Source organism: Rana temporaria, chromosome 5, assembly GCF_905171775.1.
Source record: "Rana temporaria chromosome 5, aRanTem1.1, whole genome shotgun sequence".
NCBI classification, from domain to species: domain Eukaryota; kingdom Metazoa; phylum Chordata; class Amphibia; order Anura; family Ranidae; genus Rana; species Rana temporaria.
Window position 1 is genome coordinate 120,907,726 of NC_053493.1, and position 27,246 is coordinate 120,934,971.

The 27,246-nt window shown below is 43.4% G+C and overlaps 1 protein-coding gene across 1 annotated transcript in view; it reads right to left on the bottom strand.

The window, feature by feature from the left end:
• Nucleotides 1-1,254: 1,254 nt before the first annotated feature.
• The window catches only part of CMTM7 (CKLF like MARVEL transmembrane domain containing 7), a 63,481-nt gene continuing 37,489 nt past the window's right edge, over nucleotides 1,255-27,246 (bottom strand). The window contains exons 2-5 of the mRNA XM_040353081.1: nucleotides 16,724-16,897; nucleotides 11,994-12,092; nucleotides 5,672-5,753; nucleotides 1,255-1,964 (exon numbers count right to left, since the gene is read on the bottom strand). Of these exons, the coding sequence (XP_040209015.1) occupies nucleotides 1,951-1,964; nucleotides 5,672-5,753; nucleotides 11,994-12,092; nucleotides 16,724-16,897 (369 nt within the window). The 3' untranslated portion in view covers nucleotides 1,255-1,950. The remainder of the gene's footprint in view (nucleotides 1,965-5,671; nucleotides 5,754-11,993; nucleotides 12,093-16,723; nucleotides 16,898-27,246) is intronic.

Sequence of the window (27,246 nt, forward strand, 5' to 3'; positions counted from 1 at the left end):
TATTAGTCGTATTTAGTCAACTAAATCTCCAGTATATTTTAGTTGACTAAAACTAATTTTAGTCATCTAAAATCTAATGGGTGTAATTAAATTGTAATGCATTAGTTAACATTTCTCTACAACTCATTGTACGTAGAGGCATATTATTTCAGGTTTCTATATACATTTAGTACTATGTCTCCATCTAGTGGCCATAATATATTATTACCTTCATATTTAAATTAGGCTATCACATTTTCTTTTCCATTTTAATTTCTATTGACATTTTAAAGGGGAGTTCCAGCCAATATTTATGTTTATTAAAAGTCAGCAGCTACAAAAAGTGTAGCTGCTGGCTTTTAATAAACAGACACTTACCTGCTCCAGCGACGCGCCGGCCGGGGCTCCGCTCCTCTCCCCCCCTCCCCGGCCGGCGTCTTCATTGTCACTGTGGGCACCCGGCCGTGACAGCTTTCGGCTTCACGGCCGGGCACCCACTGCGCATGGGCGAGCGGCGCGGTCCGATTGGACAGGCGCTCGCCTACAGGGAGGGGCTGTGAAAAGGCGATTAAGCTAATCGCCTTTCCAGCCCCTCGGCGGAAGGAGGAAGTGGGACAGGAAGTCCCCTTCTCCTGAAGCCCCCACCCCCCCCCCCAAAAAAAAATTACATGCCAAATGTGGCATGTAAGGGGGTGAGGAGTGGGATAAGCGGAAGTTCCATTTTTGGGTGAAACTCCTCTTTAATATTGTTATATTTTTAATGCATCCTTTATCTTCTTCGGGTGTAATGTGTTTTTTATTTGCTTTTATTCTGTGGTTCTATGTGTTATTTAATGTTACTACTATTTCTGTTTTAATGTCACCTCCACTCCCACCTTAGTACCAATATATATATATATTTGCTTAGGATCTTAAAAAAAAAAAAACAAGCTTGAGAAAAGGGTTGTGATCCCAAGACATGCTGTTATAGTAAAAAGGACCCAGAAGGCAGATGCACTCTCCTGCCCAAGGTGCTTCTCAGTATTGAAGGACATTGCTTGGTTACATCAGGAGCTGCAAAACTGAGATTTTTTAAATTGCCCCTTTCTCCCCCTTGGACTGACATGAACAGTAAGACTTGTTCCCTTTTATATCTATTCTATTATCACAATGCTGTCCAATATTCCAAAGTAACCGTCTCTGAGAAATGCAGCCACCACTGAAGCACCTGTATGTGGAAAGAGGTGGCTACAAAGAGTCCACAAGAGATCAGCAGCACTGGTATGCAACAAAGGATGAAAAATGGTCAAAACAGTATTTTATTAAAAAAACAAAACATGTCAATTGTTTGTGATACACTGTGCTTTAGTAAACTAAATGTCCTTCAGTTATGATTTACATGTACTTTAAGTAACACAAGAGATGTATAAAATTGTTCCAATCCATTACTGACATCTTTGTAAACAATTCTCATGGCGCTCTTCTGCGTTTGCTCTCCTCGCAGTGGCTGCTTTGGGAACCGTCCTTTGCTTTACATTAACAGGTTTGTTTTTGGTTCTTGGTCCAAAAATGGCAGTTTTGGTGCTTGTAGAAATGTCAGAGTGCAATGTTTGTATCTTTGGTTGGCAGTATGACACTCAAAGGACTGGCAGTGACGAGGCACAGAGCTCAGAAGAAACGGTCACGTCTTCTGGAAACAACTTGAAGAAAGTCCCTTCTATGATTTCCATTATGAATCACAAGGTGTACTGGAAAACCTTTCCATCGAGTCACCAAAGTGCTACATTTAAGGGCTTGTCTGCAGTGTGACAACTGCTGCTGTATTCATTTACACACAACTAGCTGCCTTCAATGTGCAGAGATTTTACAACACGTTTTCCATCAGAAGCTTATGTTTGTTCACTGGGGGAAGAAGTCCAGAAATGGTGCCAATACTTTTCACCATGCACTTCAATGTCCTTTCATCTCTGGAAGACTAAGGTGTCTGGGCAATCACACAGCGGCACCTGAAAATAACAGACGTGACAAATGACCATGTATACATATTACTGTAAAGGAAATGAAGCCAGCCAACCATGAGGGGACCTGATTGTTGTCATACAGACACAACTAAAGCCATAGGGCCCTCTGTGCAAACTTCCCTGAGAACCCTCTTATGCCATAAAAACTCCTTTTGTGGAATAGAATGTAAGAATTTTGTTCTAAAATGTGCAAATTTACAATAAAAATTAAAATGATTAAATTGAATTACTAATCTATGTCTTCCCCGATCTTGGGAATCTTTTCTTTTATTGAAAACATCATTTATTGGGTCAACTAACATCATATGGGCAACCTTGAAGCTGAACTCTGTACTGTACGTTCCGGTGCAATTCAGGCGCACAACGCACTCTATTTACGATCTGTAGTGGGTGTCAATAGAAATTTAACGACACCCCAAACACAGTGCGTTTGCCCTCACTGGGTTGCATTGTACTTTTGTACCATGTGATCTGGTTGCAGTGCGTTTTTTGCACGCACTTCTTTTGCGCAGTACAGTGCCATTTTAGCCCATTTAAAATGAACGGGTTGAAATTGCACTGCAAAGAACTGCATGTACAGCGAATTTATGTGTCGGCATGGTGTGAACCAGCCCTTAAACATATTCCTGAATAGCCACATAAGTAATGAGTCCACCTTATATGTGTCAAACTCTTTTGCAATCCTAGATATTACCATATAAAGTATCAGTGGCATCATCACCGTGTGGCACATAACCTGTGAAGAGAAAAAAAATGTGGGCGGGGCCCAGTAGACCCTCCCACTACAGGCTGCCTAATTAAATCTAGACTTAGATAAAAAGGAAGGAGCGCCCGGTGTCCAGAGAAATGTGACTTCTAAAATATGGTTCATGGATCTTTATAAAAAAATTAGCATGTACATGGAGCCAAGGCATTTACATGAATGCCAGGATGACGGCAACAAAAGTCGGCATCCTGCTATTTAGAAATCTTGTTCCAACATAACCATTAATGGCAATCGTTCACACCGAACAGTATGCAGCAACAGCCCCGAAGAAGGGGGGGTCTTCACCCAAAACACATTGCCTTGATGTACATGTTGCTATTTTTTTTTTTTTTTTTTAATAAAGATCCATGAACAATACTTTAGAAATCACATTTCTCTGGACACCGGGCGCTCCTTCCTTTTATCCAAGTCTACATGCTGGAATGACCTTGAAAATAAAAAACAAAAAATATAAACCATGTAAGACAAAAGCATAATGAGCCTGCATCGCATACTAGCTCATTATGAAATACTTACTCTAGATAGAAGCCTTCCAGCGGTGCCCGCACATCGCTGAGATGGCTGACATTTTCCCCGGGTACGGGGGCTAGGGCGCTGTGATTTGCCAAAGCTGCAATGATCCGTCGTTCACAGCATAGGGCTCGGAAGGAATGGCACCCATAGCTGTTCCTTCAGAGCGCATGCGCCAGGGATGTCATTGGCTGCATGTAATGTAGATATCTCCTAAACTGTACACTTTTAGGAGATATTTACACTACCTATAGGTAAGCCTTATTATAGGCTTACCTATAGATTTGTCTGCAGATGAAGTTTACATTTATTCCTTTTTGCCCACACGAATACCCACTCAGAACCAGTGACCAATCCAGCATGGTCTCCAACACATGCTGAATAAAACTAGAGAAGACTAATCACTCTGCACAAAGAGAGAGAACAGCAGTGATCAGTCTTTATTACAGGATGCTCCTGCACAGAAGCAAAGTTCCACACTGGATTGTTACTGCACAGATCTGGAAGAAATATTGTTTATCCTGGAGCTCAGCTATCAAGGAAATCTGTGCTTTCTCCTTGTAGCTCGATTAGTGTGCTGAGAGTGCACAGCCCCATAGGGGCTGGACATAAAAGTCCACTTTTTTATGTCACTGTGTGGCTGGCAGGACATTATTCCCCTCTCCCAGAAAAGCATACTCACCTTTTCCTGGCTCCCCCACCACTCTGTTCAGTCACTTTGAGAAAAAGGGTTTTCCTGTTGCTTCCAGATGTGGAGGACATTAGCAGATGTTTCGAGGCACCCCAGTTAATGCTTACTACATTTCGGGGAATGCGCGCAAAATCACCTGCGTTCCCAACACACACACAAATGTGTTGCTCTTTGGAGGACGCACAGGGCTGTCTATTATTAACGGCACCCCCATGCAAATGCAGTCTGTTTTTAATGTGGCGCAATTATTAAATAAAAAGGTTCAGAGACATAGGCTGGTTTACACCAGAACTCGCTCGGTGTGCATTTCCGACACTGTAGGTAATTGCACCGCCCTTGCGATCTGCATGCAGGTGCCAATCCATTTTTAACTATGCCGATAACACAAATCACGAATGCAGTGTGTTTGAAGGCACCAGATTGCAGGGTACCACAGGACCATGCAGTTTGGCATGGCACGCATTTTTAAATGTAGCACATGCACTAGTGTTTCTGCATTTCAGTGCGATTTGCAACCTATTCAAATGAATTGGCTGAAAAAATTACACTGAACGTTCCCCTCCCTGCTAACCTCTGCACCCGAATTCCACTGCACTGACCTTTGGACTCCAATCCCCCGACTAATCTCTGCATCCCAGAACTCTTCTGTTAACCTCTGCACCACAACCCCCCTCTCGACTCACCTTGGTACCCCAATACCCCCTCTCTGCTCACTTCTGTACCCCAAACCCCCCCTCTCTGCTGACTTCCTACCCCAAAATCCCCTTTCTACTAACCTCCCCACCACCCTCTCTGCTCACCTCTGTCCCCCAACACCCTCTCTGCTCACCTCCACACCCCACTCTCTCTGCTACCCTCTGCAAGCCAAGCCCCACCCTCCCTTTTGTTCCACTTTGCACCCTGCTTTCCTCTCACCAGAGCATCAAGGCAGGACTGTTCTGCCATTATAATCCACACGGCTGTGGGCAGTGCTAGCCAGTACTGTCCTGTATGGAGAGGCAGACAGCTCAGATACAGAAAGCTGCCTCCATCGCCATTGCTTTTCATTGCACTGTGCCGATCAAGCTCCTGCTTCGCTGATGTTCGGCAGAGTGGGAGTTTAGTCGGATCTGACAGCCTTTTTCAACCAGGATGGCGCAGCACCCCTGAGGACCTCAGGCAGCAGCCCAGGGTGACATGGCATCCCCATTGAGAAAAGCTGGTCTAGCCAATAAAGGTGGTGGGGGTGGGGAGAGTCTTTAGCCGGTAAGCTTTGACTAGAGAGACTCTGAGCCTACACAGGGCTCCCCTTATTTTCACTGGATAAATGGAGTAGCAGGGCAATGGAACAAAAGCAAGTATGTGATGCTAGGGAAAGAGGAATTAAAGTGATTGTAAAGCTTTTTTTTCCTTCTAAATAACAGGTTTTTATTGCTGTCTGTGTCCCTGGTGTGTAGATTTGGCCTCTTCTTCCTGGAGATCATTGTCACTGGGACAGAAAATTTATGTAAAAATTCAAAATGTTACAGATGTTACTGGCACAGAAGGTGATGGGAAATCTTACAATGGAGACACCTGTTTCGGACAAAGAAGGGATTTCCCCTCACTATTAATAGATAACCACTCACTTCCTGTTGTGTCTCCACGGCAGTGAATTCCCTCTAGTGGGACAAATAAAACACCTAATATGAATTGACCATTCCCTACTCTATTCACCACCCCCCCTCCACAAAAGTTACAACTTACCACTTGACTGAGTCACAAATGTTACTTTATATGAGAGCACCATGCCCACAGTACAAAGGAATGTAGCTATGAATCCAAAGACCTGAAAGATGAAAGGTACAGCACATTACTAATAGATCAGTTCAGTGCCTGTATAACTATAACATACTGTCAGTATCAAATGTATCAAGAACACAGAGGGCCAGATTCTGAAAAGAGATACGACGGCGTATCTCTAGATACGAATTCACGAACGTACGCCCGGCCGACGCAGTACAGATACGCGGTTTACATTAGGCTTTTCATGGCGTAAAGTTACCCCTGCTATATGGTGGAGTACATGCAGCGTATCAATGTTAAGTATGGACGTCGTTTCCGCGTCGAATTTTGAATATTTCACGTCGTTTGTGTAAGTCATCCGTGAATGGGGCTGGACGTCATTCACGTCGAAACCAATACGTCCTTGGGGCGTACTTTGGAGCAATGCACACTGGGATATTCCACGGACGGCGCATGCGCCGTTCGTGAAAAACGTCAATCACGTCAGGTCACAAGTTATTTACATAAAACACGCCCCCCTGTTCCAAATTTGAATTAGGCGGGCTTACGCCGGCCTATTTACGTATTACGTATTTACGGAGCAAGTGCTTTGAGAATATTGCACTTGCCCGTCTAAGTTGCGGAGGCAATAAGCAAATCGGATACGTTACGCCCGCGCAAAGATACGCCGATCTACGAGAATCTGGCCCAAAGACTTGTTCTGTTTAGGTTGCTTCTTTCTTTTAAAATTAAAGTTAAACTGCAGGCAGCCAACTAATGCACAGCACATTGGCTTAGTGATTAGAACTACTTCCTTGCAGAATGGTCCTCAGTTTGAATCCCATCCAGGACACTACCTGCATGGAGTTTGCTTGTTCTCCCTGTGCTTGCATTGGTTTCTTCTAAGTATTATGGTTTCTTTCTACCATCCACAAATACTGGTAGCTTTATTGGCTCCTGTCCAAATTGACCCTAGTAGGTATATGCATGTGAGGTGAGGTGGGGCCCTTAGACTCTAAGGTAATTGAGAGCAGTGATGTCAATGTACAAAAAATGTTGCAATAAACTATTATGAAAGCTGATGTAGGATTTGTATTTCTGTCCACCCAATCAGTTCAGTGAGTAAAATAAATATTTGATCCTGTACCAACTAACAATAATTCTGGCTCCCACAGACTGGCTACAGTATGTGCTCATGTGGTACACAGCTTAGTCCTGTCAATTTAAGAAGGTGCTCCAAACTACATCTTGTTATGTGTATAAAAGACACCTGTCCACAGAATCTCTTCCATTCAAACCCCATCATCATGGGCAAGACCAAAGAGCTGTCAAAGGATGTCAGGCACAAGAGTGTAGACCTACACAAGGCTGAAATGGGCTACAAGATCATCAACAAGAAGCTTAGTGAGAAGGAGACAACTGTTGGAGCGATTACTCGCAAATGGAAGAAATACAAAATAACCATCAATTGCCCTCCATGCAAGATTTCACCTCATGGGGTAAGGATGATAATGAGAAAAGTACTACAAGGGAGGAGCTTGTGAATGATCTCAAGGCAGTTTGGACCATAGTCACCAAACAAACCATTGGTAACACAATCCGCCACCATGGATTAAAATCCTGCAGCGCCCGCAAGGTCCCCCTCCTCAAGAAGACACATGCACAGGACCATCTGAAGTGTTCCAATGAACATGTAAATGAAAGTGAAAAAAGACTGCGCTAACCAAAAATGGAAAAGAGCTGCCAGCACACAAACAAACAAAGTAGATGGAAAATATAAATAATAAGTGCGGTGCTTAAAAGTGTATCAAAATACAATGTCAGTGATAACATACAATATGTAACATAAATAACGAATAATAGTGACTAAATGGAAAGGTCCGTGTGTGAAAACCAGATGTCACAACTAGTGTGATGCTGGAAAAATAAAACAGTGAATGTGGAAAAAGTCCATAAACAAACAAATGTGTGACTCTACAATTGCTGGCATGGACTGATGAATGACTGGTTGTCTGCAGAGATCATAAAGACATCAAGCAAAAATTATAAGGTACTCTTACCATGTGTGGTGGACCCTAGCTGCTTTACAACAGTGAGTCTAAAGCGCTTGGTGGTCTCTTGGGACCCAGGTCACTGCAACTAGGACTCCCTGAATGTTGGTACGTATCTCGATCCGTCAGATGGAATGAAACCAGGAACAACAGGAACGACAGGAACCAAACAAATGGGCCTTCAGATGCAGGAACAAAAGGAACAAGTAGTTCCAGTAGACTCGGAAACAAAAAAAAAGGAAAAGGGCTCCAATGGTGCAGGTCAAAAATAAACCATAACAGGTTTTATTAAAAGGCCATAAAGAATGATAAAATGAAGAGTGATCACATGAATAAAAGCTGTATGGGGTGCTATAATGCCAATCCGACGCATTTCGGCTCAAACAGCCATCAACAGGGGCATGTGATCACTCTTCATTTTATCATTTTATCATTCTTTATGACCTTTTAATAAAACCTGCTATGGTTTATTTTTGTCCTGCACCATTGGAGCCCTTTTCCTTTTTTTCGTTTCCGAGTCTACTGGAACTACTTGTTCCTTTTGTTCCTGAATCTGAAGGCCCATTTGTTTGGTTCCAGTTGTTCCTGGTTTCATTCCATCTGACGGATCGAGATACGTTCACATTCAGTTTTTTATTTTTCCAGCATCACACTAGTTGTGACATCTGGTTTTCACACATGGACTTTACCATTTAGTCACTATTATTCGTTATTTATGTCACATATTGTATGTTATCACGAACATGTAAATGATTCAGAGAAAGATTAGGAGAAAGTGCTGTGGTCAAATGAGACCAAAATTGAGCTTTTTGGCATCACCTCGACTCGCCGGGTTTGGAGGAGGAAAAATGCTGACTATGACCCCAAGAACACCATCCCTACAGTCAAGCACGGAGGTGGAAACCTTATGCTTTGAGGCTGTTTCTCTGCTAAAGGTACAGGCCAACTTTGCGCATTGAGGCGCTAATGGACGGGGGCCTTGTATTGTAAAATCTTGGATGAAAACCTTCTTCCTTCAGCCAAAACACTGAAGATGGGTCGTGAAAGGGTCTTCCAGCATGAAGATGACTCAAAACATACCGCCAAGGCAACAAAGTAGTGGCTCAAGAAGAAGCACAAAATACTGATTTTAACTTGTAAGCAACAAGTGTCAGAAAAAGGGTTTTTCCGCCAAGTACTAAGTCCTGTTTTGCTTGGAGATTAAATACTTATTTTACTCACTGAACTGCAACTCAATTTATAACATTTGTATCATGTGTGTTTTTTCTGGATTTTTGGTTGAAATTTTTGGTTCATTTAAAAATACACCTATGATAAAAATTATAGACCCTTCATTTCTTTGTAAGTGGGCAAACTTACAAAATCTACAGATTATAGAATAATTATTTTCCCCACTTTGGATTTGTTGAATGCATGCACACTACAAAAACGTGTGCAATAGATCTAATTGTACTCAACCACATTTGAGTTTTTTATTTTTGTCTTTAACACATTCCTCTTAAGGAGAAACAATATTATCCTTTAACCACTTCCTTACTGGGCACTTAAACCCCCTCCTGACCAGAGGACTTTTTGCGATTCGGCACTGCGTCGCTTTAACTGACAATTGCGCGGTCGTGCGACGTGACTCCCAAACATAATTAACGTCCTTTTTTCCCCACAAATAGAGCTTTCTTTTGGTGGTATTTGATCACCTCTGCGGTTTTTATTTTTTGCGCTATAAACAAAAATAGAGCGACAATTTTGAAAAAAAAACAAACATTTTTTTACTTGTTGCTATAATAAATAGCTCAATTTTTTTTTTTACGTTTTTTTTTTATCCTCAGTCTAGGCCGATACGTATTCTACATATTTTTAGTAAAAAAAAAAAAAAAAAAAAAAATCGCAATAAGCGACTGGTTTGCGCAAAAGTTATAGCGCCTACAAAATAAGGGACAGAATTATTATTATTTTTTTTTTTTTTACTAGTAATGGCGGCGATCTGCGATTTTTATTGGGACTGCGACGTTATGGCGGACACATCGGACACTTTTGACACATTTTTGGCGCCATTCACATTTATACTGCAATCAGTGCTATAAATATGCACTAATTACTGTATAAATGTGACTGGCAGGGAAGGGGTTAACACTAGGGGGTGAGGAAGGGGTTAAATGTGTACCCTAATATTAGTGTTCTAACTGTGGGGGAAGGGGGGTGACTGGGGGGGGGGTGACCGATCTGTGTCTCTATGTACAAGAGACACAGATCCGTCTCCTCTCTCCCCTGACAGCACCGCTGTCTGCGAGAGCCGGGAATGAGAGATGATCTCATATGTAAACATATGAGATCATCTCTCATTGGCCGCACAGATCGCCTAGGAAACGGCCGCTTCGATTGGCCGTTCACGGCGATCTGTGACTGGCTGTGTCCAAAGGACACGGCCAGCACAGCAGTTCCCCGCTGCGCGCTCGGGAGCGCGCGCGGGGAACGTGCAAAGGGGCGGCCGTAAAAAGACGGCCTGTTAGAGATTGGGAGCCGCGCTGAGGCCGTACAAAGTCGTACGGCCGTCAGCTAGTGGTTAATACATTATACTTTATTTCTAAAAACATGAACAAGAATTCTCAGAGCCCTGTGGGTTATCTAAAGAGACATCACAAAATAATTTGCTTTGTCTGGATCAAACCTCAGATGGAGCCATCTATTATCAGTGTATTTATAGATATAGTTTACACCAGCCTTTCTCAACCAGCATCCTTCCATAGGCTGTTAAGGGTTGCTTGAGCAATGAGCAGTAGCTTGAGCAATGATATGCAACCATCAGTATGTAGGGGGGGATTTTTCCTAGTGACCACAAATAGAAGGAGCATTCTTCCCAGTGACAAATCACCCTAATGTACTCTGACCTATTAGATATAGAAATTATTAGTTCTCTAAGACCACAAAGTTATTTCAAGGGTTCCACCATTTTAAAAGGGTTGGGAATGGCTGGTGTATACTGAACATGTGCTAATTTAGATTAGTTGGATATAACCTAGCTAAGGTATAACATAGTACATACAGTACGTCTGGATTTGTTAAATGTATAAAAACTACAAAAAAAACTACAAAACTTGTGCAACAGATCTAATTAAACCCAACCCACATTTGAGACTTTTTTTGTTTTTAGGACATCCCTTTTAAGGGGAAACATTCACATTTTGGATTAAATTCAAATTTTTTATTTGATAAATGACAAAGGATTCTCAGAGACATCCATCCACTCTTTTAAATTGGTTAACGGTATAGGTTTCCCCTTGAACTTTATTTATTTTAAACAAGCTTCTTTCGAAAGAGAGGCTAAGGATACTAAGCACAATGGGCCAGATTCAGGTACAATTGCGCCCGTGTAACGTAAGCCGTTTACGTTACACCGCCGCAAGTTTTCAGTTTTAGTGCCCGATCCACAAAGCACTTACCTGGAAACTTGCGGCGGTGTATCGTAAATACGTCCGGCGCAAGGCGGTCCAAATCAAATGGGCGGGTACCATTTAAATTAGGCGTGCTCCCGCGCCGGACCTACTGCGCATGCTCCGTTTCGAAATTCCCGCCGTGCTTTGCGCGAACTGATGTAATTTTTGCGATCGGCGACGTGCGTAGCGTACTTCCGTATTCCCGGACGTGTTACGCAAACGACATGAAATTTTAAATTTCGACGTGGGAACGACGGCCATACTTTAGACAGCAATACGTTTGCTGTCTAAAGTTAAGGCACCCAAAACGACGACTAACTTTGCGACGGGAAACTAGACTAGCGGCGACGTAGCGAACGCGAAAAACCGGTGTGGATCGCCGTAACTCCTAATTTGCATACCCGACGCTGGTTTACGACGCGAACTCCCCCCAGCGGCGGCCGCGGTACTGCATCCTAAGATCCGACAGTGTAAAACAATTACACCTGTCGGATCTTAGGGATATCTATGCGTAACTCGTTCTATGAATCAGTCGCATAGATACTCTGAGAGATACGACGGAGTATCTGAGATACTCCGTCGTATCTCCGCTGTGAATCTGGGCCTTAATGTTTAGAGGAGCCTAAAGCTTAGACTGAAGGAAGGAAAACTACTGTATTTACAACCCCACATTCCTAACAAAAGGCATCAATGGATCAATACAATACACCCAACATGAGTTTTCTGTAGAGTGTGCCTGACAAAGACCACCAGGTGTATTTCAGGGAGCTAAGAGCAGCCAGAGGCTGAATGACGGCAGGTTATCATTTACACATATCTTACCGATCCAGCCACTAGTCCACCAATACTATAACTTTTCACAGCAGCCACAATGGAGCCAATAAGCAGAAGGATGGTGCAGATAGCATAATGTAACAGTTCCTATAGGAAAATAAATTGTTATTTAATAAACCTGAGGATTTTTTATGCATATCTAAAAGTGTATATCAGGGCAAATTCTAGAAAAACATTTAGTATATCTCTGTAATTCATGCACATCCCCCCATTTTTTTTATCAATTTAAAGACCCTGCAAGTACAGAAAAATATCTGTGGATCTTCTAAAAATGCCCTGAATTCCTAATTTCCTGTTGTGAGGCTAACAAAATCACAAGAAATAGTGACAGGCCTGCCAAGTTGTCCTTCACTAAACTTTTGCTTAGACTCCTTGAGATAATACAGGAAGTGTGCACAGGACACAAAACAGCTCTGCATTTCTTTTTTTTTTTTTCTTTTTTTTTTCTTTTTTTTCTTTCCACCTCAGCTTTTACCAAATTCTAGAGACCAGCTCATGAATCGATGCTTCTTACGTCTCTTATTTGCGGTTTGCATCATGCGTGGTATTTTTACATAGCCAAAGTAAGGCAAAAGTAGCCATAACTTCCGATAGGCTTCAAAAGAAATTTTTTATTTTTTTTTTTTTCCCACTCTTGTACAATATATTCACAGGTAATAAGTATAAGTATCGGCATCCGGCGAGGGGCTAGAATCTTATCCATGCTCTTATTGTTTCATGTCCCCTCTGGGATGACGACACTTCACTACCATATAAAGCAGAAAAGCCCCCCCCCTTCCCCCCCCCACCCCCACGTGGCGCCCCGGGATCTTGTCTTTTTCCATCGCTGAAATGTCTGTGGAATTTTACCAAAAATGCGTATGATTTGAAAATAACAGTCTAAACGATCGGGCTTGGTTTCAAGGCCCTTATACCCCATATCCTCAGAATCGAAGGAATTAGGGTACTCTTAGACTCTCTACATAACTCCCTGTTTTTTTGTACTCCTTCCATTTTTCCCATTTTTTCTTAAAGTCGTTGCTTGTCTCTGATAGACTTTCCTTAAGCTCTTCCAACCTATAAGTTTCCTCCACTGCATCTATCCAGTTCCACAGGGATGGACCTTCCTTTTCCTGCCACCTTTTTGGTATAATTCTCTTCGCTGCATTTAATAGGTGTGGTAATAAGGACTGCTTATATTTTTTTATACCCTCTTGACTCCCGTGAAAGAGCACTACCCAGGGGTCTTTCTTTATCTCCTTACCCGTAATCTCTTTTATTTGACTTATTATTGTGTCCCAATAGATTTGGATTTTCGGGCAAGTCCACCAAATATGTGCCATCGTTCCTCTCTCCGGGCATCCCCGCCAACACTCGGCGGGCTGGTCAGTTCTAACCTTGTTAGCTTTATCAGGGGTGATGTACCAACCCGAAATGCACTTATAATTTGCCTCGGCTGTTCGTATATCTATTGCGGAGGAGTGTGTTAATTGCATAATCCTCTGGAAAGTGTTTGACCCTCTCGTGATTTCTAACTCCCTTTCCCATTTATGTACAAACGGTGCTTCATCCCGTGCTCCTATCTTAACCAGTATCCCATATAATTTAGTGATTGTGCCCTTGGAATTTTCCGATTGACATAACTTCTCGAGTGGTGTCAACTCCGCCCCCGTCCGTAGAGGATGGGGGAGATGCCGCACAAAGTGATGCAGCTGGGAGTAATGCCACCTATCGAGATTCCAATATTCTGTTCTAGCTTTCAATTCTTCGTATGTCATTATCTCTCCATCTTTTGTGATATCTCCTAGGTGTACCGTGTTATTCCTAATCCAGTTACCACCTATTTTTTTTTCCCCAGGTGCAAAGTAAGCGTTATCTTTTAAAATCATTAGTGGAGAATTGAATTCCCTATTCAAAAGTGTCTGAGTTCTGTCCCACATTCGTAGGGTGTCCCGTGTTATATCAAAAGATTTGTGGCCCAGTGCTCTATATTGTGCAGGGATCCAAATAATATTACTCAATTGTGACCTAGCTTGTGCCTTTTCAATTTGCACCCATCTTTTACCTTTCCTGTCCCGTGCCCATTCCACCGCACGAGATAGAACCGCCGCTTTGTAATAGCTTTTAATGTCAGGCACTGCCAGACCGCCCAGTGACTTTCCCTGTTTTAGGATAGAGAGTGATATTCTATGCTTTTTGTTTTTCCAAACATAATTCATTAAAAGGGTATTGAGAATTCTCAGAAATTGCTGAGGCAGGGCAATAGGGATTAGTAAAAATTTATATAGTATTTTAGGGACCACCACCATCTTCAACATATTAATGCGCCCAATCCACGATATAGGTTTGTTTACCGTCCTTTTTAATTCATTTTTGATCTCGTTTAGTAAAGGGACGTAGTTTATTTTATATATCTTCTGTACCGTGTTAGCCAGTTTAATACCAAGATATTTTATTTCTTTGCTCCATGGGAAGGCACATATTTCTTTAACCCGGTTTTCCTCACTTTTGTTTAGGTTTATGTTTAAAATTTCGGATTTAGTTACGTTAATTTTGAAGTTTGAAATATTGCCGTATTGTTGCAGGATTCTTAGAAAGCTTAGGGATGGATTTACTCGGGTTAGTTAAATAAAATAAAATATCGTCGGCAAAAGCCGACAATTTGTGTTCCTCCTCTTCGACTCTGACCCCGCTGATATCTGGGTCATTTCGGATCATGGACAATAGAGGCTCTAGGGATAGGATGAAGAGCAGGGGAGACAAAGGGCATCCTTGTCTTGTCCCATTTTTCATCTCAAACGACTCCGATAGCGTACCGTTAATTTTGATTCTAGCCGTGGGATGATGGTAGAGTGTATTAATCCATCGGGATAACCTATTGCCTATGCCCATGACTGTAAGTGTCTCCATCATAAGCCCCCAGTCTACCCTGTCGAATGCTTTTTCGGCATCTACCGACAGTAATAGACCTGGGGGCGCATTCAGCCTTATGTTCTGAAGCAGGAGAATTGCTCTTATACTATTGTCTTTACCCTCTCTATTGGGGACAAATCCGACCTGGTCGGGGTGCACCAAATAGTGCATAACCCCTTTCAGACGCTCAGCCAGAACTTTGGCAAAGAGCTTGATGTCCGTATTTAGCAAGGATATTGGTCTGTATCCCGAACAGAGTGAGCAATCTTTCCCTTCTTTCAAAATTAATGCCACCGATGCTGCTAACGCTTCCCTGCTAGTTTCGTATTCTGAACCTAGGCCGTTGAAATATTTACATATCCTTGGTATTAGAATCTTACTGAATCTCTTATAATACCAGACAGAAAACCCGTCAGGGCCAGGGCTTTTTCCCACTGTCGTGTTTTTCAAAACGTTTTTAATTTCTTCTTCAGTTATGGGACGATCCATGTTAACTCGATCAAACTCCTCTAATCTAGGAAGTCCCGCTTTTGCAAGAAAATCGCGTATTTTGGCCTCCTTTTCCCCTGTTTGCAGCCCTGACTGCTTTATTGTGTATAATTCCTCGTAATAATTCTTAAAGGTATCTGCGATTTCTCTAGTCGTATAGACCAGATTCCCCTCTTTTCTTTTAATTTTTCCGATGAAATTTCTAGTTTTCTTTTTTTGGGCCATTTTGGCCAACTGCTTACTGGGTTTATTACCCCAAAGATACCTCTCTCTGGCTATGCAGTTAAGTTTTTTCCTCGCTTCTAGATCCATGATCTCCTTGAGCGCGTCTCTTTTTAGGATTAGGTTGTGATAAGTCTCTTTTAGTCCCTGTTCTTTGTGTTTAGCTCTGCATTTCTAATATGATCAACAGGTATTTCTGGCACTTATCAAACAAATGTAAAATAATGTTTTTAATTATATCTTCAACACAGCACCAGGAAGCAAATAAGAGAAGTTCATTATTGAGGTTGACATTATTTGCATACACTTATCAAGGATCATTAAAGTGGTAGTAAAGTCCACACTGTTCACTTGTACCTACAGATAACCCTAAATTAAGGCTTACCTGTAGGTAAAGTAAATACTACTCCTAATTGTGCACTGTTTAGGAGATATTTACTACAGCAGCAGCCAGTGACTTCACCGGCGCATGCGCACTGTGCAATCAATGGCCGGCGTGCCTTTCCATTGAGAGAGCCTTGACCGTGAGGTCATTGCGGCGCGGACGGTCAAACAGCCAAAGCCTGCGAGCCCGGAAGAAAAGCTGGGTGAAGATGCCCTTAGCAGTGACAGTGTACCGCTGGAGGACTTTGCTCTAAGTTAGCTATTTTATAATGAGCTAGTATGAGATGCATACTAACACATTATGCTTTTATCCTGCAGGGGACCATTTTGCTGGATTTTTTTTTCTTTGTGGCTTACAACCACTTTAACTGCAGCCCCTCAACCCATACAGTGGGCTTCAGAAAAGATTCCAATAGGCTCACTTAGTTCCCAGCTCCACCAAAACCTAAACCACTAGTAACAGCTCTTTTCCTCCTGAACTTTTATTTTTTTTAGGGAGAATGCAACAGAAGGATTGGGAATTGAGAAGAATTGAGTGAACACGACACTCAATTGTGGTGATGGCAATAAGGGCAGAGCTGACAACTCCACCTAGGACATCTTACTACTGAAGTCCTAAAGATATAAGGCACCAATCTGAGTTTTAGGTTGAAGTACCTTTTTATTATTGCTTTGACTGTATATTTTCCTTTAAAGAAAGTTGGTACAAATGTTTTCATTGAAGTACGTACCGTCAATGGCCATGAGACACAAGTCAGCATTCTGTATATCCGAAACAGGGACACCGCATAGAAGACAAGTATTAATATCATAAAGCATATTGTAATAACTTCAAAATAGCGGTAGGTACTGTAGTCTGTCCAAACAGAGTTCCTCACACACAGGAAAGCTATAAGCAAGCACACCTGGAAGAAAAGAAAGAATACACCTTTAGACAAATGCAAATAGGTTTTATACTGGTAACATCATTGGTTACCATATTAAAGCGGAGCTCCACCCTAAAGTGGAACTTCTGCTCATCGGATTCCTCCCCCCCTCCGATGCCACAAATGGCACCTTTCGGGGGGGAGGGGGGACAGGATACCCGTCTTTGACAGGTATCCTTTCCCACTTCTGGGAGTCCGGCCGCGGCCATGACGTCACCGCGGCGCTCCCTCCTCCTCCTCCCCTGGCCACTTGGCTAATAGGAGAGGGGAGCGGGGCCTCGCGTATGCGCAGTAGGGTTCCCGGCGTGAACCCAAAAGGCTACACTGCCGGGTTCCCTTAACCGCAATGGCGGCGGCAGCACCCGACAGCTGATGGAAACATCAGCTGCGGTGCCGACATCGAGGGTCGAGGGACAGCAGGACAGGTAAGTGTCCTATTATTAAAAGCCAGCAGCTGCAGTATGTGTAGCTGCTGGCTTTTCATTTTTTTCCCCCAGACCTCCGCTTTAATATGCAATATAGATATGCAGGGCCATGTTTTACTAATAAGAAAAATAGATACATTTTTTTTTTTTACCTCATATATGTGATGTTGTTATTAATATTAGATTACAGGGCAAGAAGTAGCATATATTGGTTGCTTATATGCTGTAGGATTGGGGTGATCAGACTCCAGTGGTTGGTGCGTTTTTAGTGAGTACGCCAGTCCAGAACTGAATTTAAGGGCATGGTAGCCCACTTTTATTTAAAAGCACAAAAAGTTCACAAATACATTAGTAGCCCTCGCAGGGGTTTCCACCATTACTGTATCTTGCATACTCAATACTTTAGCCTCCTGGCTTTCATTCTTGCCATCGGGATGTTTCAGGCCTTTAGCCTAGGCCTTAAGTCAGCTCCTCAGAACAAACAGTTTCCTAGAGTTAAGCTCTCTCCTAGCTTTCTCCTGATCGGAGCCTTGCTGCTCAATCACCAATGACATCTGCCTCCTGCAGACATGCAACCTCTGACTCCTCTCAGAGGGATGGGAGTCCACCTGACTCCCAGGAACAGACTTCCTGTCTGTTGGGTGGGCCTCTGAGCCGTAGTCAGCTCAGAACTAAATAGCCAAAACACACAGGTGTGCAATTAGTGTGTCTTTCTCTCCAAAATATGGCGTAAACCAGCAATCTTTAAGGTCCCACCACCACAATGCCTTTTAACTGACATTTTATATCTTTTGTAGTACTTATATAAAATCTTTCTATTACAGATATACATTTAAAACTTTTGTAAAGCTAAATAGTTTTATTACTTTTAGACAGAATGTGGAGGGTTTGAATATTTCTCTGGTTTTAATTGCTGTTCCCGTTGTGGAGAACCACCCTATCTATTTGCCTGGTGTCTCCTGTCTCTTGTACACAAAGTAATGTAGGATCCAAAATTTTGAGCTGTAAAAGGAACAAGAGGTGAGGGAAAATCATCCAATGAGCAACCTGTTTTGCTGTGTCTTTGCCATTGGTACATTTTGTATAAAAGTATGCAATGTCGTCCTAGAGAGCATTACGGGCTTTGACACAAATAAGCAAAAGAAGCTGCTTTAGTTTATAATTAGGGCTGTGGAAATTAACTATTAATTCATCGATTAATCTTAATTTTTTTTGATCGATTAAAATTATTTTGATTTGTACTTAGCTCTCCGCCGGCTTCAGGGAGTTCCGTCGGAGATCCGGTGATGTCACAGCCACCGGCAGGGCTTGCCGTGTCCATCTGAAGGGCTCCTTTGCTGTGCCTTCATATCTGCATGCCAGCGGGACCTTACTATCTGCCACACGCAAGGGCTGTTACACTTCCCTCTATCAACCTGGGATTCTACAACCATCCACTGGGAATTGTGATAGTTCCCTTCACAGGACATCTACATGCCGACGGACTGATGTTAACCTCTCCTCATCTGGATTCAGCAGTGACATCGTTGTACACAATTTTATACCAGTATCATACTTAGCTACATGTTTTTATGACTGCTTTTGTTACCGTTTGGTATTACTCGCACCATTTTTACAGTTTATGTAGCTACATCGATTTTATCTCCAGTGCAATATTTATTTTGTTACCTACTTGAAGACTATAAAAGTTTTAATGCTATTCCCATTGAGCGCTGCCTTTGTGTGTTTTTTGTATCCTGCTATCCATTTTTCCAGTGGTTGGTAGCTGCAATGGGAATCAGCCTGCAAGGAGATCAGCTAAAAGTAGTTGGATCTGTATGTGCATTATAATTAATCGAAATTAAAAAAAAAATTGATTAATCGAACACAAAAATTTTGATCAGTAACAGCCCTATTTATAATCACTCTCTCAGATTGAAGCTCCATAGGACCCCATCTGAACAGATGAGGTAGTCATTCAGCTGGGTTTGTACATTTCAGATTATGCTAATGTGCTCAGTAAATAAAAAACCTTTTTCAGCAAAGCAGTTAATTATAATATATATGAGTGCACTTGCTAGCTTCCAATATTTTATATCCATATCTATATAGTTTGAGCAGCCATAGTGTCAGTGAATCGGAAGCTTTAGTAGGAAAAGCATAGGGAAAGCCATTATTGATATTCCATTACTGATATCGCTGTTTTACTAACCTGACAGCTTATTAATCTACAGGTGAAACTCAGAAAATTACAATATCGTGCAAAAGTTCATTTATTTCACTAATGAAACTTAAAAGGTGACACTAATATACAAGATAGACTCATTACATGCAAAGCAAGATAGTTCAAGCCGTGATTTGTCATCATTGTGATGATTATGGCTTACAGCTCATGAAAACCCCAAATCCACAATCTCAGAAAATTAGAATTCTACATGCAATCAATAAAACAAGGATTGTACATAGAACAATATTGGACCTCTGAAAAGTATAAGCATGCATATGTACTCAGTACTTGGTTTGGGCCCCTTTTGCAGCAAATACTGCCTCAGTGCGGCGTGGCATGGAAGCTATCAGCCTGTGGCACTGCTGAGGTGTTATGGAAGACCAGGATGCTTCAATAGCGGCCTTCAGCTCTACTGCATTGTCCGGTCTCATGTCTCTCATCTTTCTCTTGGCAATGCCCCATAGATTCTCTATGGGGTTCAGGTCAGGCAAGTTTGCTGGCCAATCAAGCACAGTAATCCCACGGTCATTGAACCAGGTTTTGGTGCTTTTAGCAGTGTGGGCAGGTGCCAAATCCTGCTGGAAAATGAAGTCAGCATCCCCATAGAGCTCGTCTGCAGAAGGAAGCATGAAGTGCTCCAAAATCTCCTGGTAGACGGCTGCGGTGACCCTGGACTTAATGAAACACAGTGGACCAACACCAGCAGATGACACGGCTCCCCAAATCCACACAGACTGTGTACAGAACAGGTGGCTGGATCACTACTTTTCCCTTAAACTACTTTCATCCTGACATTTATACATAAAATAAAGCAAAAAGTATGTAAATATAAATGTTTCTCATTTCTCCTGGTAAGTAGCATTTTATCTTAAAGAAGGCAGTTAATGGAAAGTTACCAAAAGAACGAAATAGATTAGAAAATGCATTTCCTGTAGAAAATGTGTGGGAATGCTGAATAGCTGAATTGCTAAAGCTAACTGGATGAATAGCTTAAATCCATAAGAAAAAGTTGAAGTGAGAATCAGCATTCCCACTAATTAGCATGTTTTTAAAAATAATTACCTTTTGCAGGAGCTGCCCCATAAAATTGCACCATAAAATTTCTACCATCAACACTGGCCCATCAAAATGCCTCCATCATATTACAACCATCAAAACTGCCCCCATCAAATTTCTCCCATCATATTACCACCAACAAACTGCCATCAAATTGCCCCCATCAAAACTGCCCCCATCCTTTTCCCCACCAAAAACTGCCCCATCCTATTGCCCCATCAAAACTGCACCATCAAAATTGCCCCCATCAAAGATACCCCCATCCTATTGCCCCATCAACAACTGCCCCATACTATTGCCCTATTGAACACTGCCTCATCAAAATTGCCCCTATCAAAAACTGCCCCCATCCCATTGCCCCATCAACAAAAACTTAAATTGCTCCATTAAAAACTGCCCCCATTAAAACTGCACCATCCAAATTGCCCCCATCAAAAACTGCCCCATCCTATTGCCCCAATTAAAAAGTGCATCATAAAATTTTCCCCCATCCTATTGCCCTATCAAACACGGTCACATGCTCTCATTGACTTCAATGTTAGAAAAGTGTTAAAAAGCGTAATATTTTAAAGAGTATAAATAGTAGAAAAAAAGTTGAGGAAAGTCCCATCTGGGCATTTAGTTAAATGTGAAAATCAGAGTTGTTCTTTCATATTAGCAAGCATGTGAGGTCAGCAGGTTTGCTGCGGCTTTTAAAATGTAACATGGAAACAGTCTGTCAGATTTACATATACTTTATTTAAGCATATAAGCTCCGTTTTGTGTTGAAAATAACTTTAAAGTGGTAGTATACTCTGTACTACCACGTTTACCTACAGGTAAGCCTATAATAAGGCTTACCTGTAGGTATAAAGAATATCTCCTAAACCTGAACGGTTTAGGAGATATTCCCCTCGCAATGCGCTGCTGACTGCATCGGCGCATGCGCAGCGGGGATCCTCGGCTAAAGGCCCGGCAGCCGCCAGACCCTGCCTGCAAGAAGTCTCCCGCGCGTGACGACATCGACACTCCAGCCACTCACAGCGATGGAGCGGCGATACCCAGAAGACACGCCGAGGCAAGATGACATCTCCCAGGTAAGTTCCCTACGACTCGTTCCAAGGTAAGTATTTCATAATGAGCTACTAGCTCATTATGGCTTTCAGGTAGGTTTAAAAAAAAAAAAAAAAACAAGAACAGGGCTTACTACCACTTTAAATAAAAAATTTTTTTTAGAATCGTGATCATTTTTCCCAGAATCGTGCAGCCCTAGTTCTTATGTTTATTGTTTGCTGGTGTGTGTTTATCTTTCATTTACTGTAAATAGGCCTCACTTTAAAAATATACATACATTGTCTGGTCCTCGTTTCCTTGTGTAGATACATTTATCGGGTTATCTCAGCTCCTGATTTCTGACACTTGGTCTGTTTACATTGTGAGTACCTTTCGAGCCGGTTCACACTGGGGCGACTTGGGATCCGACTTGAAGACGCCTCAAGTCGTCCCAAGTCGCGCTGTCGAGAAAAACAATGTAAGTGGATGGGAGCGGTGTTAATACACACGACTCGAGTCGCTCCGACTTCAAAAGAAGTTCCTGTACTACTTCAATCCGACTTGTAGGTGATTTGTACCCATTGATTTCAATGGAAGTCTGATCACTGTCTTAACTGAAGCGACTTTCCAGGAAGATAACATACATTTCTCAGGCAAACCTCTCCCTCCCCCTCCCTCCCCTAGAGCTGATTGTTGTTTGATTGGCCACTGGAAAGTCTCCTGTCCTGGAGACGACTTCAAGTCGTGTTGTAAATCTCCCCAGATCGCCCTGTGGTTCATGCTCAAGTCGTGTTGGAGTCGCCTCTGAAAGTCGCGCTGGAAGTCGTGTCGCCCTAGTGTGAACCGGCTCTTCCTTTAATAAAATTATGGCTTTTGTAAAGTATTACACAATGTTGCATCTGGTTCCTATTAAAGGTGCTAGTGCTACATAAATTAAGACAACATCATATTGTTATATTTTCTGGATTCACGACTTGATTTGTGTTAATGTTCTAGTCTTTCAATCAACATTACATGTCGGTCGAATGGGATTGTATGTTACGCCAGTTAGCCAGGATGTTGGTAGAATGGAACCGGAAGGCTCATTAATAAAACAGTTCCATTAAAATGACTGTTTACTGCAAAATGCACAATCATTTACAAGAACACACTTAAGACTGTTCAGTGCATTATTTATAAGACAACTTCATCCCAAAGCCATTATCCTAAAAATGTTTTTATCTGATTCATTTCAGAAACAGACATTTTATCATCAGACTAGAAAATAATACTTTTATAAGGAAATTCCAATCCAAAGACAAAATGTCCAGTAAACTGCCAGTTATTATTATTATACAGGATGCAGTGTATATGCAGGTGAAGCGTTATACCTTTAAACTACATTAAAAACAATGTGTAAAAACAAATAAAACTTTTTAGAAAACCTATGATTTGTTGGGTTATTTTATTCATAAAAGATAATAAAATAAAAGCAACCTTCCATCCTTACCTTCAATGTACTGTATATAGCATGAAGAGTTTTAAGAAATGGGGGGAGGCAATACAGTTACATTACAATTCAGTACAAGAGGGATCAGAAGGCCCTGCTCATTAGAGCTTACAATCTAAAAGTTCCACCTTAAGGCCCCTTTCACACTGGGCAGGGGAGGTGTGGTGGCGGTATAGCAGCGAATTTAACGCGATATTCGGCCGCTAGCGGTGCGGTTTTAACTCCCGCTAGCGGCCAAAAAAGGGTTAATACCGCCGGCAATGCGCCTCTGCATCACTTAAAGCGGGATTCCACCCGCAATTTTAATAAGGACACTTACCTTGTCCTACGTGCCCGCGCTGATGGCCCCCCGATGCCGATCCCACGACTGATGCAGATCCTGCGCCGCCATTCACACTAGGGGAAACAGGCAGTGAAGCCTTACGGCTTCACTGCCCATTTCCTACTACGCCTGTGTGAGTCTCGTGCCGGCTTGTGAATGGGCGGCTGCTCTCTGAGAACACACACAGTTCCCAGAAAGCAGCGCGCCCCATTCACTAGGAGAAGGAGAAGAAGAAAACATGCCGCGGTGCCGAAGAGGCAGATTACGGACTTCCGCATAGCAACAGGTATTTCGGGTGAGTATAAATTTTTTTTTTTTTTATATATTCCTGCTGGAAATTCCCATTATACTGACCTGGCCACACAATAGCCCCTTCCTATAGGTGACCCAGCGAGGAAGACCCACATGCGCATCGCGCTCGCCTGTACTGTGAGAACTAATGACGCTGTGTGGCCTTGCTGGTTTCACCATTGAAATGGATGATGTTATGCATAGAAGAACTGAGGGCCAAATCCTCAGCCAGGCGGCGTAACTTAACTTTCAGCAGTTAAGTTACACTGACTTAAAGTTTCTACCTAAGTGCCTGATCCACAAAGCACTTACCTAGAAATTTCAGGCCGTGTAACTTAAGTGCCGCCGTCGTAAGGCGGTCCTCCTCTCCAGGGGGCGTTTATAATTTAAATGAGGCGCGCTCCCGCGCCGGCCGTACTGCGCATGCGTGTGACGTAATTTTCCCGACGTGCAGCGTGCGAACGTAATTGACGCCGGGCGGCTTTGTGGATTGCGACGGGACACTAAAGTTGCGACGGGTGAAAAAAAATATACGCGCCGGGAAAACAAATAATTATTTAAAAAAATGATAACGTCGCTCAGCATGCATTCCTGAGGGAGAACTCCATGCCAATTTTCAAAGAAAAAACCGGCATGGGTTCCCCCCCCAGGAGCATACCAGGCCCTTAGGTCTGGTATGGGTTGTAAGGAGACCCCCCCACGCCGAAAAATCGACGTAGGGGGTCCCCCTACAATCCATACCAGACCCGTATCCAAAGCACGCTACCCGGCCGGTCAGGAAGGGAGTGGGGACGTGGGTACCTGCCGGAGCATGATGGGACAGTAATGCCTATATAAATGGGATGCAAGGCGCGCTTCCATCATTACAGCGACAACAGGCGACGAGGCAACATCGGAAGAGGGGAGAAGAACAGAAGAGAAGACCCTGACGTCACAGAAGACCGCGCCGGCTGCCTGTTACTAATTGAGCTAACACACAAAGATAGCAGGCAGCCAGCGCTGAAGAAGAAGGCACCGGACAGCTGGAGAAGAACCGGGGTTCGCCGAGTCAACAGCGGAAGAGGGGAGAAGATAGAAGAAGACCCCCGGAGTCCGGAGAAGCCCCCCCCCGGAGAGCGGAAGAAGAAACCCCCCCCGGAGAGTGGAAGACCCCCGGAGAGTGGAAGAAGAAGCCCCCCCTGGTAATAGAGCTAATAAAGAAGACGGGGGGCATCCGGAGCAGAATAATAAATTATTTTAAAAACCCTTGTGTTGTGTGTTTACTAACTTTTACTTTTTGCCTCCAGGTGAATGGATAGGGGTACGATGTACCCCATATCCATTCACTTAGGGTGGGGGGCCGGTATCTGGGGACCCCCTTATTAAAGGGGACTCCCAGATTCCGATAAGCCCCCGCCCGCAGACCCCGACAACCAACGGCAAGGGTTGTCGGGAAGAGGTCCTGTCCTCATCAACATGGGGACAGGGTGCTCTGGGGTGGGGGGGACCGCAGTGCGCCCCCCTGCCCCAGAGCACCCAAACCCCCCATGTTGAGGGCATGCGGCCTGGCACGGCTCAGGAGGGGGGGGGGGCGCTCGCTCGTCCCCACTCCCTTCCTGACCGGCCGGGTAGCGTGCTTTGGATACGGGTCTGGTATGGATTGTAGGGGGACCCCCTACGTCGATTTTTCGGCGGAGGGGGGGTCTCCTTACAACCCATACCAGACCTAAGGGCCTGGTATGCTCCTGGGGGGGGGAACCCATGCCGGTTTGGATTTTACAAATTGCCGTGGAGTTCTCCCTCGGGAATGCATACCAAATGCCGTCGCTTGAATGGGCCTTTACAAGGTGTGACTAACTTTACACTTTGTAAAAGCAGCCCTAGTTTTACACTTGGCAAACTAACACTTACGGCGAAAAAACTAGGCACAAAAGCTTTGAGGATCGCCCTAAGTGCTAATTTGCATACCAGAAGAGGCATTTCGACTCGAAATGCCCCCAGTGGCGGATGCGGTACTGCATCCTAAGATCCGGCAGTGTAAGTCCCTTACAGATGTCGGATCTTCTGCCTAACTTAGGAAAACTGCTTCTGAGGATCAGTTCCAAAGTTAGAACCAGAGATACGACGGCTTACGCCGGAGTATCTCTTTTGTGGATATGGCCCTGAGTACCAAGGCTATAGTAATGCTCAGAGGGAAGAAGGAACAGCCCTGAGCTGGGGAACTGTGCAGAGTCGGTAACAAGTCAGAAACATAACAAAAAAATAGCGGTTTTGGATATTTTTCTTCAATTCCTGTCTTTTAAGCTCAACAAGTGGGAAGAAATCTTTCAATGTTTCTCTAATGCCCTGTACACACGATCGGAATTTCCGATGGCATAAAGGCTGATGGAATTTTCAGTCGGAATACTGTTCAAGCTGTCTTGCATACACACTGTCAGACCAAATTCCAACCGTCCAAAACGCGGTGACGTAAAACACTACAACGAGCCGAGAAAAATTAAGTTCAATGCTTCTGAACATGCGTTGACTTGATTCTGAGCATGCGTGTTTTTTTTCTCCGTCAGAGTTCCACACAGACGATATATTTTATTTTTTTCCGATGGAAAAAAATACTGTTCTATTTCTAAACTCCGACGGAAAAAAGTCAGTCAGACTTTTTTTAACGGAAATTCTCCCCCTCCCTCCCTGCAATCTTCTGGGACGTGTCGAAGGGTCACAGAAGATTGTCTGACCATTAAGGAGGCGCTGCACAACTCAGGCATCTGAAGTAGCAAGCTGTCACAGCTGGGTACCCACAGTTGTAATGCTGGCGCCGGGTAGAGGAGAGGGAGAGTATAAAGGGTTCAGACGGCAGCATCGCTGGATCGTGGGACAGGCGAGTGTGTTTATTAACCACTTGAGACCCGCGCTATTGACAAAAGACGTCAACAGCGCGGCTCACAAGTACCAAGTGGACGTCTTTGGACGTCATTTAAAGTGCATTACCCGCGTGCGCCCCTGGGGGGCGCGCAGCGGGTAAACACTGTCCCGGCGCATCGCTGAAGAGCCGATTCGTGTACCTGGCGGCCGCCGGGTACACGCGATCGTCGGTAACACAGCAGGGACGTGGAGCTCTGTGTGTAAACACAGAGCTCCACGTGCTGTCAGAGGAGGGACCGATCTGTGTCCCTTGTACATAGGGACACAGCATCGGTCACCTCCCCCAGTCACCCCCCTCCCCCCACACAGTTAGAACACACCCAGGGAATACATTTAACCCCTTCCTCACCCCCTAGTGTTAACCCCTTCCCTGCCAGTCACATTTATACAGTAATTAGTGCATTTTTATAGCACTGATCGCTGTATAAATGTGAATGGTCCCAAATTTGTGTCAAAAGTGTCCGATACGTTTGCCGCAATATCGCAGTCCCAATAAAAATCGCAGATCGCCGCCATTACTAGTAAAAAAAAAAATCATAATTCTGTTCCATCATTTTGTAGGCGCTATAACTTTTGCGCAAACCAGTCGCTTATTGCGATTTTTTTTTT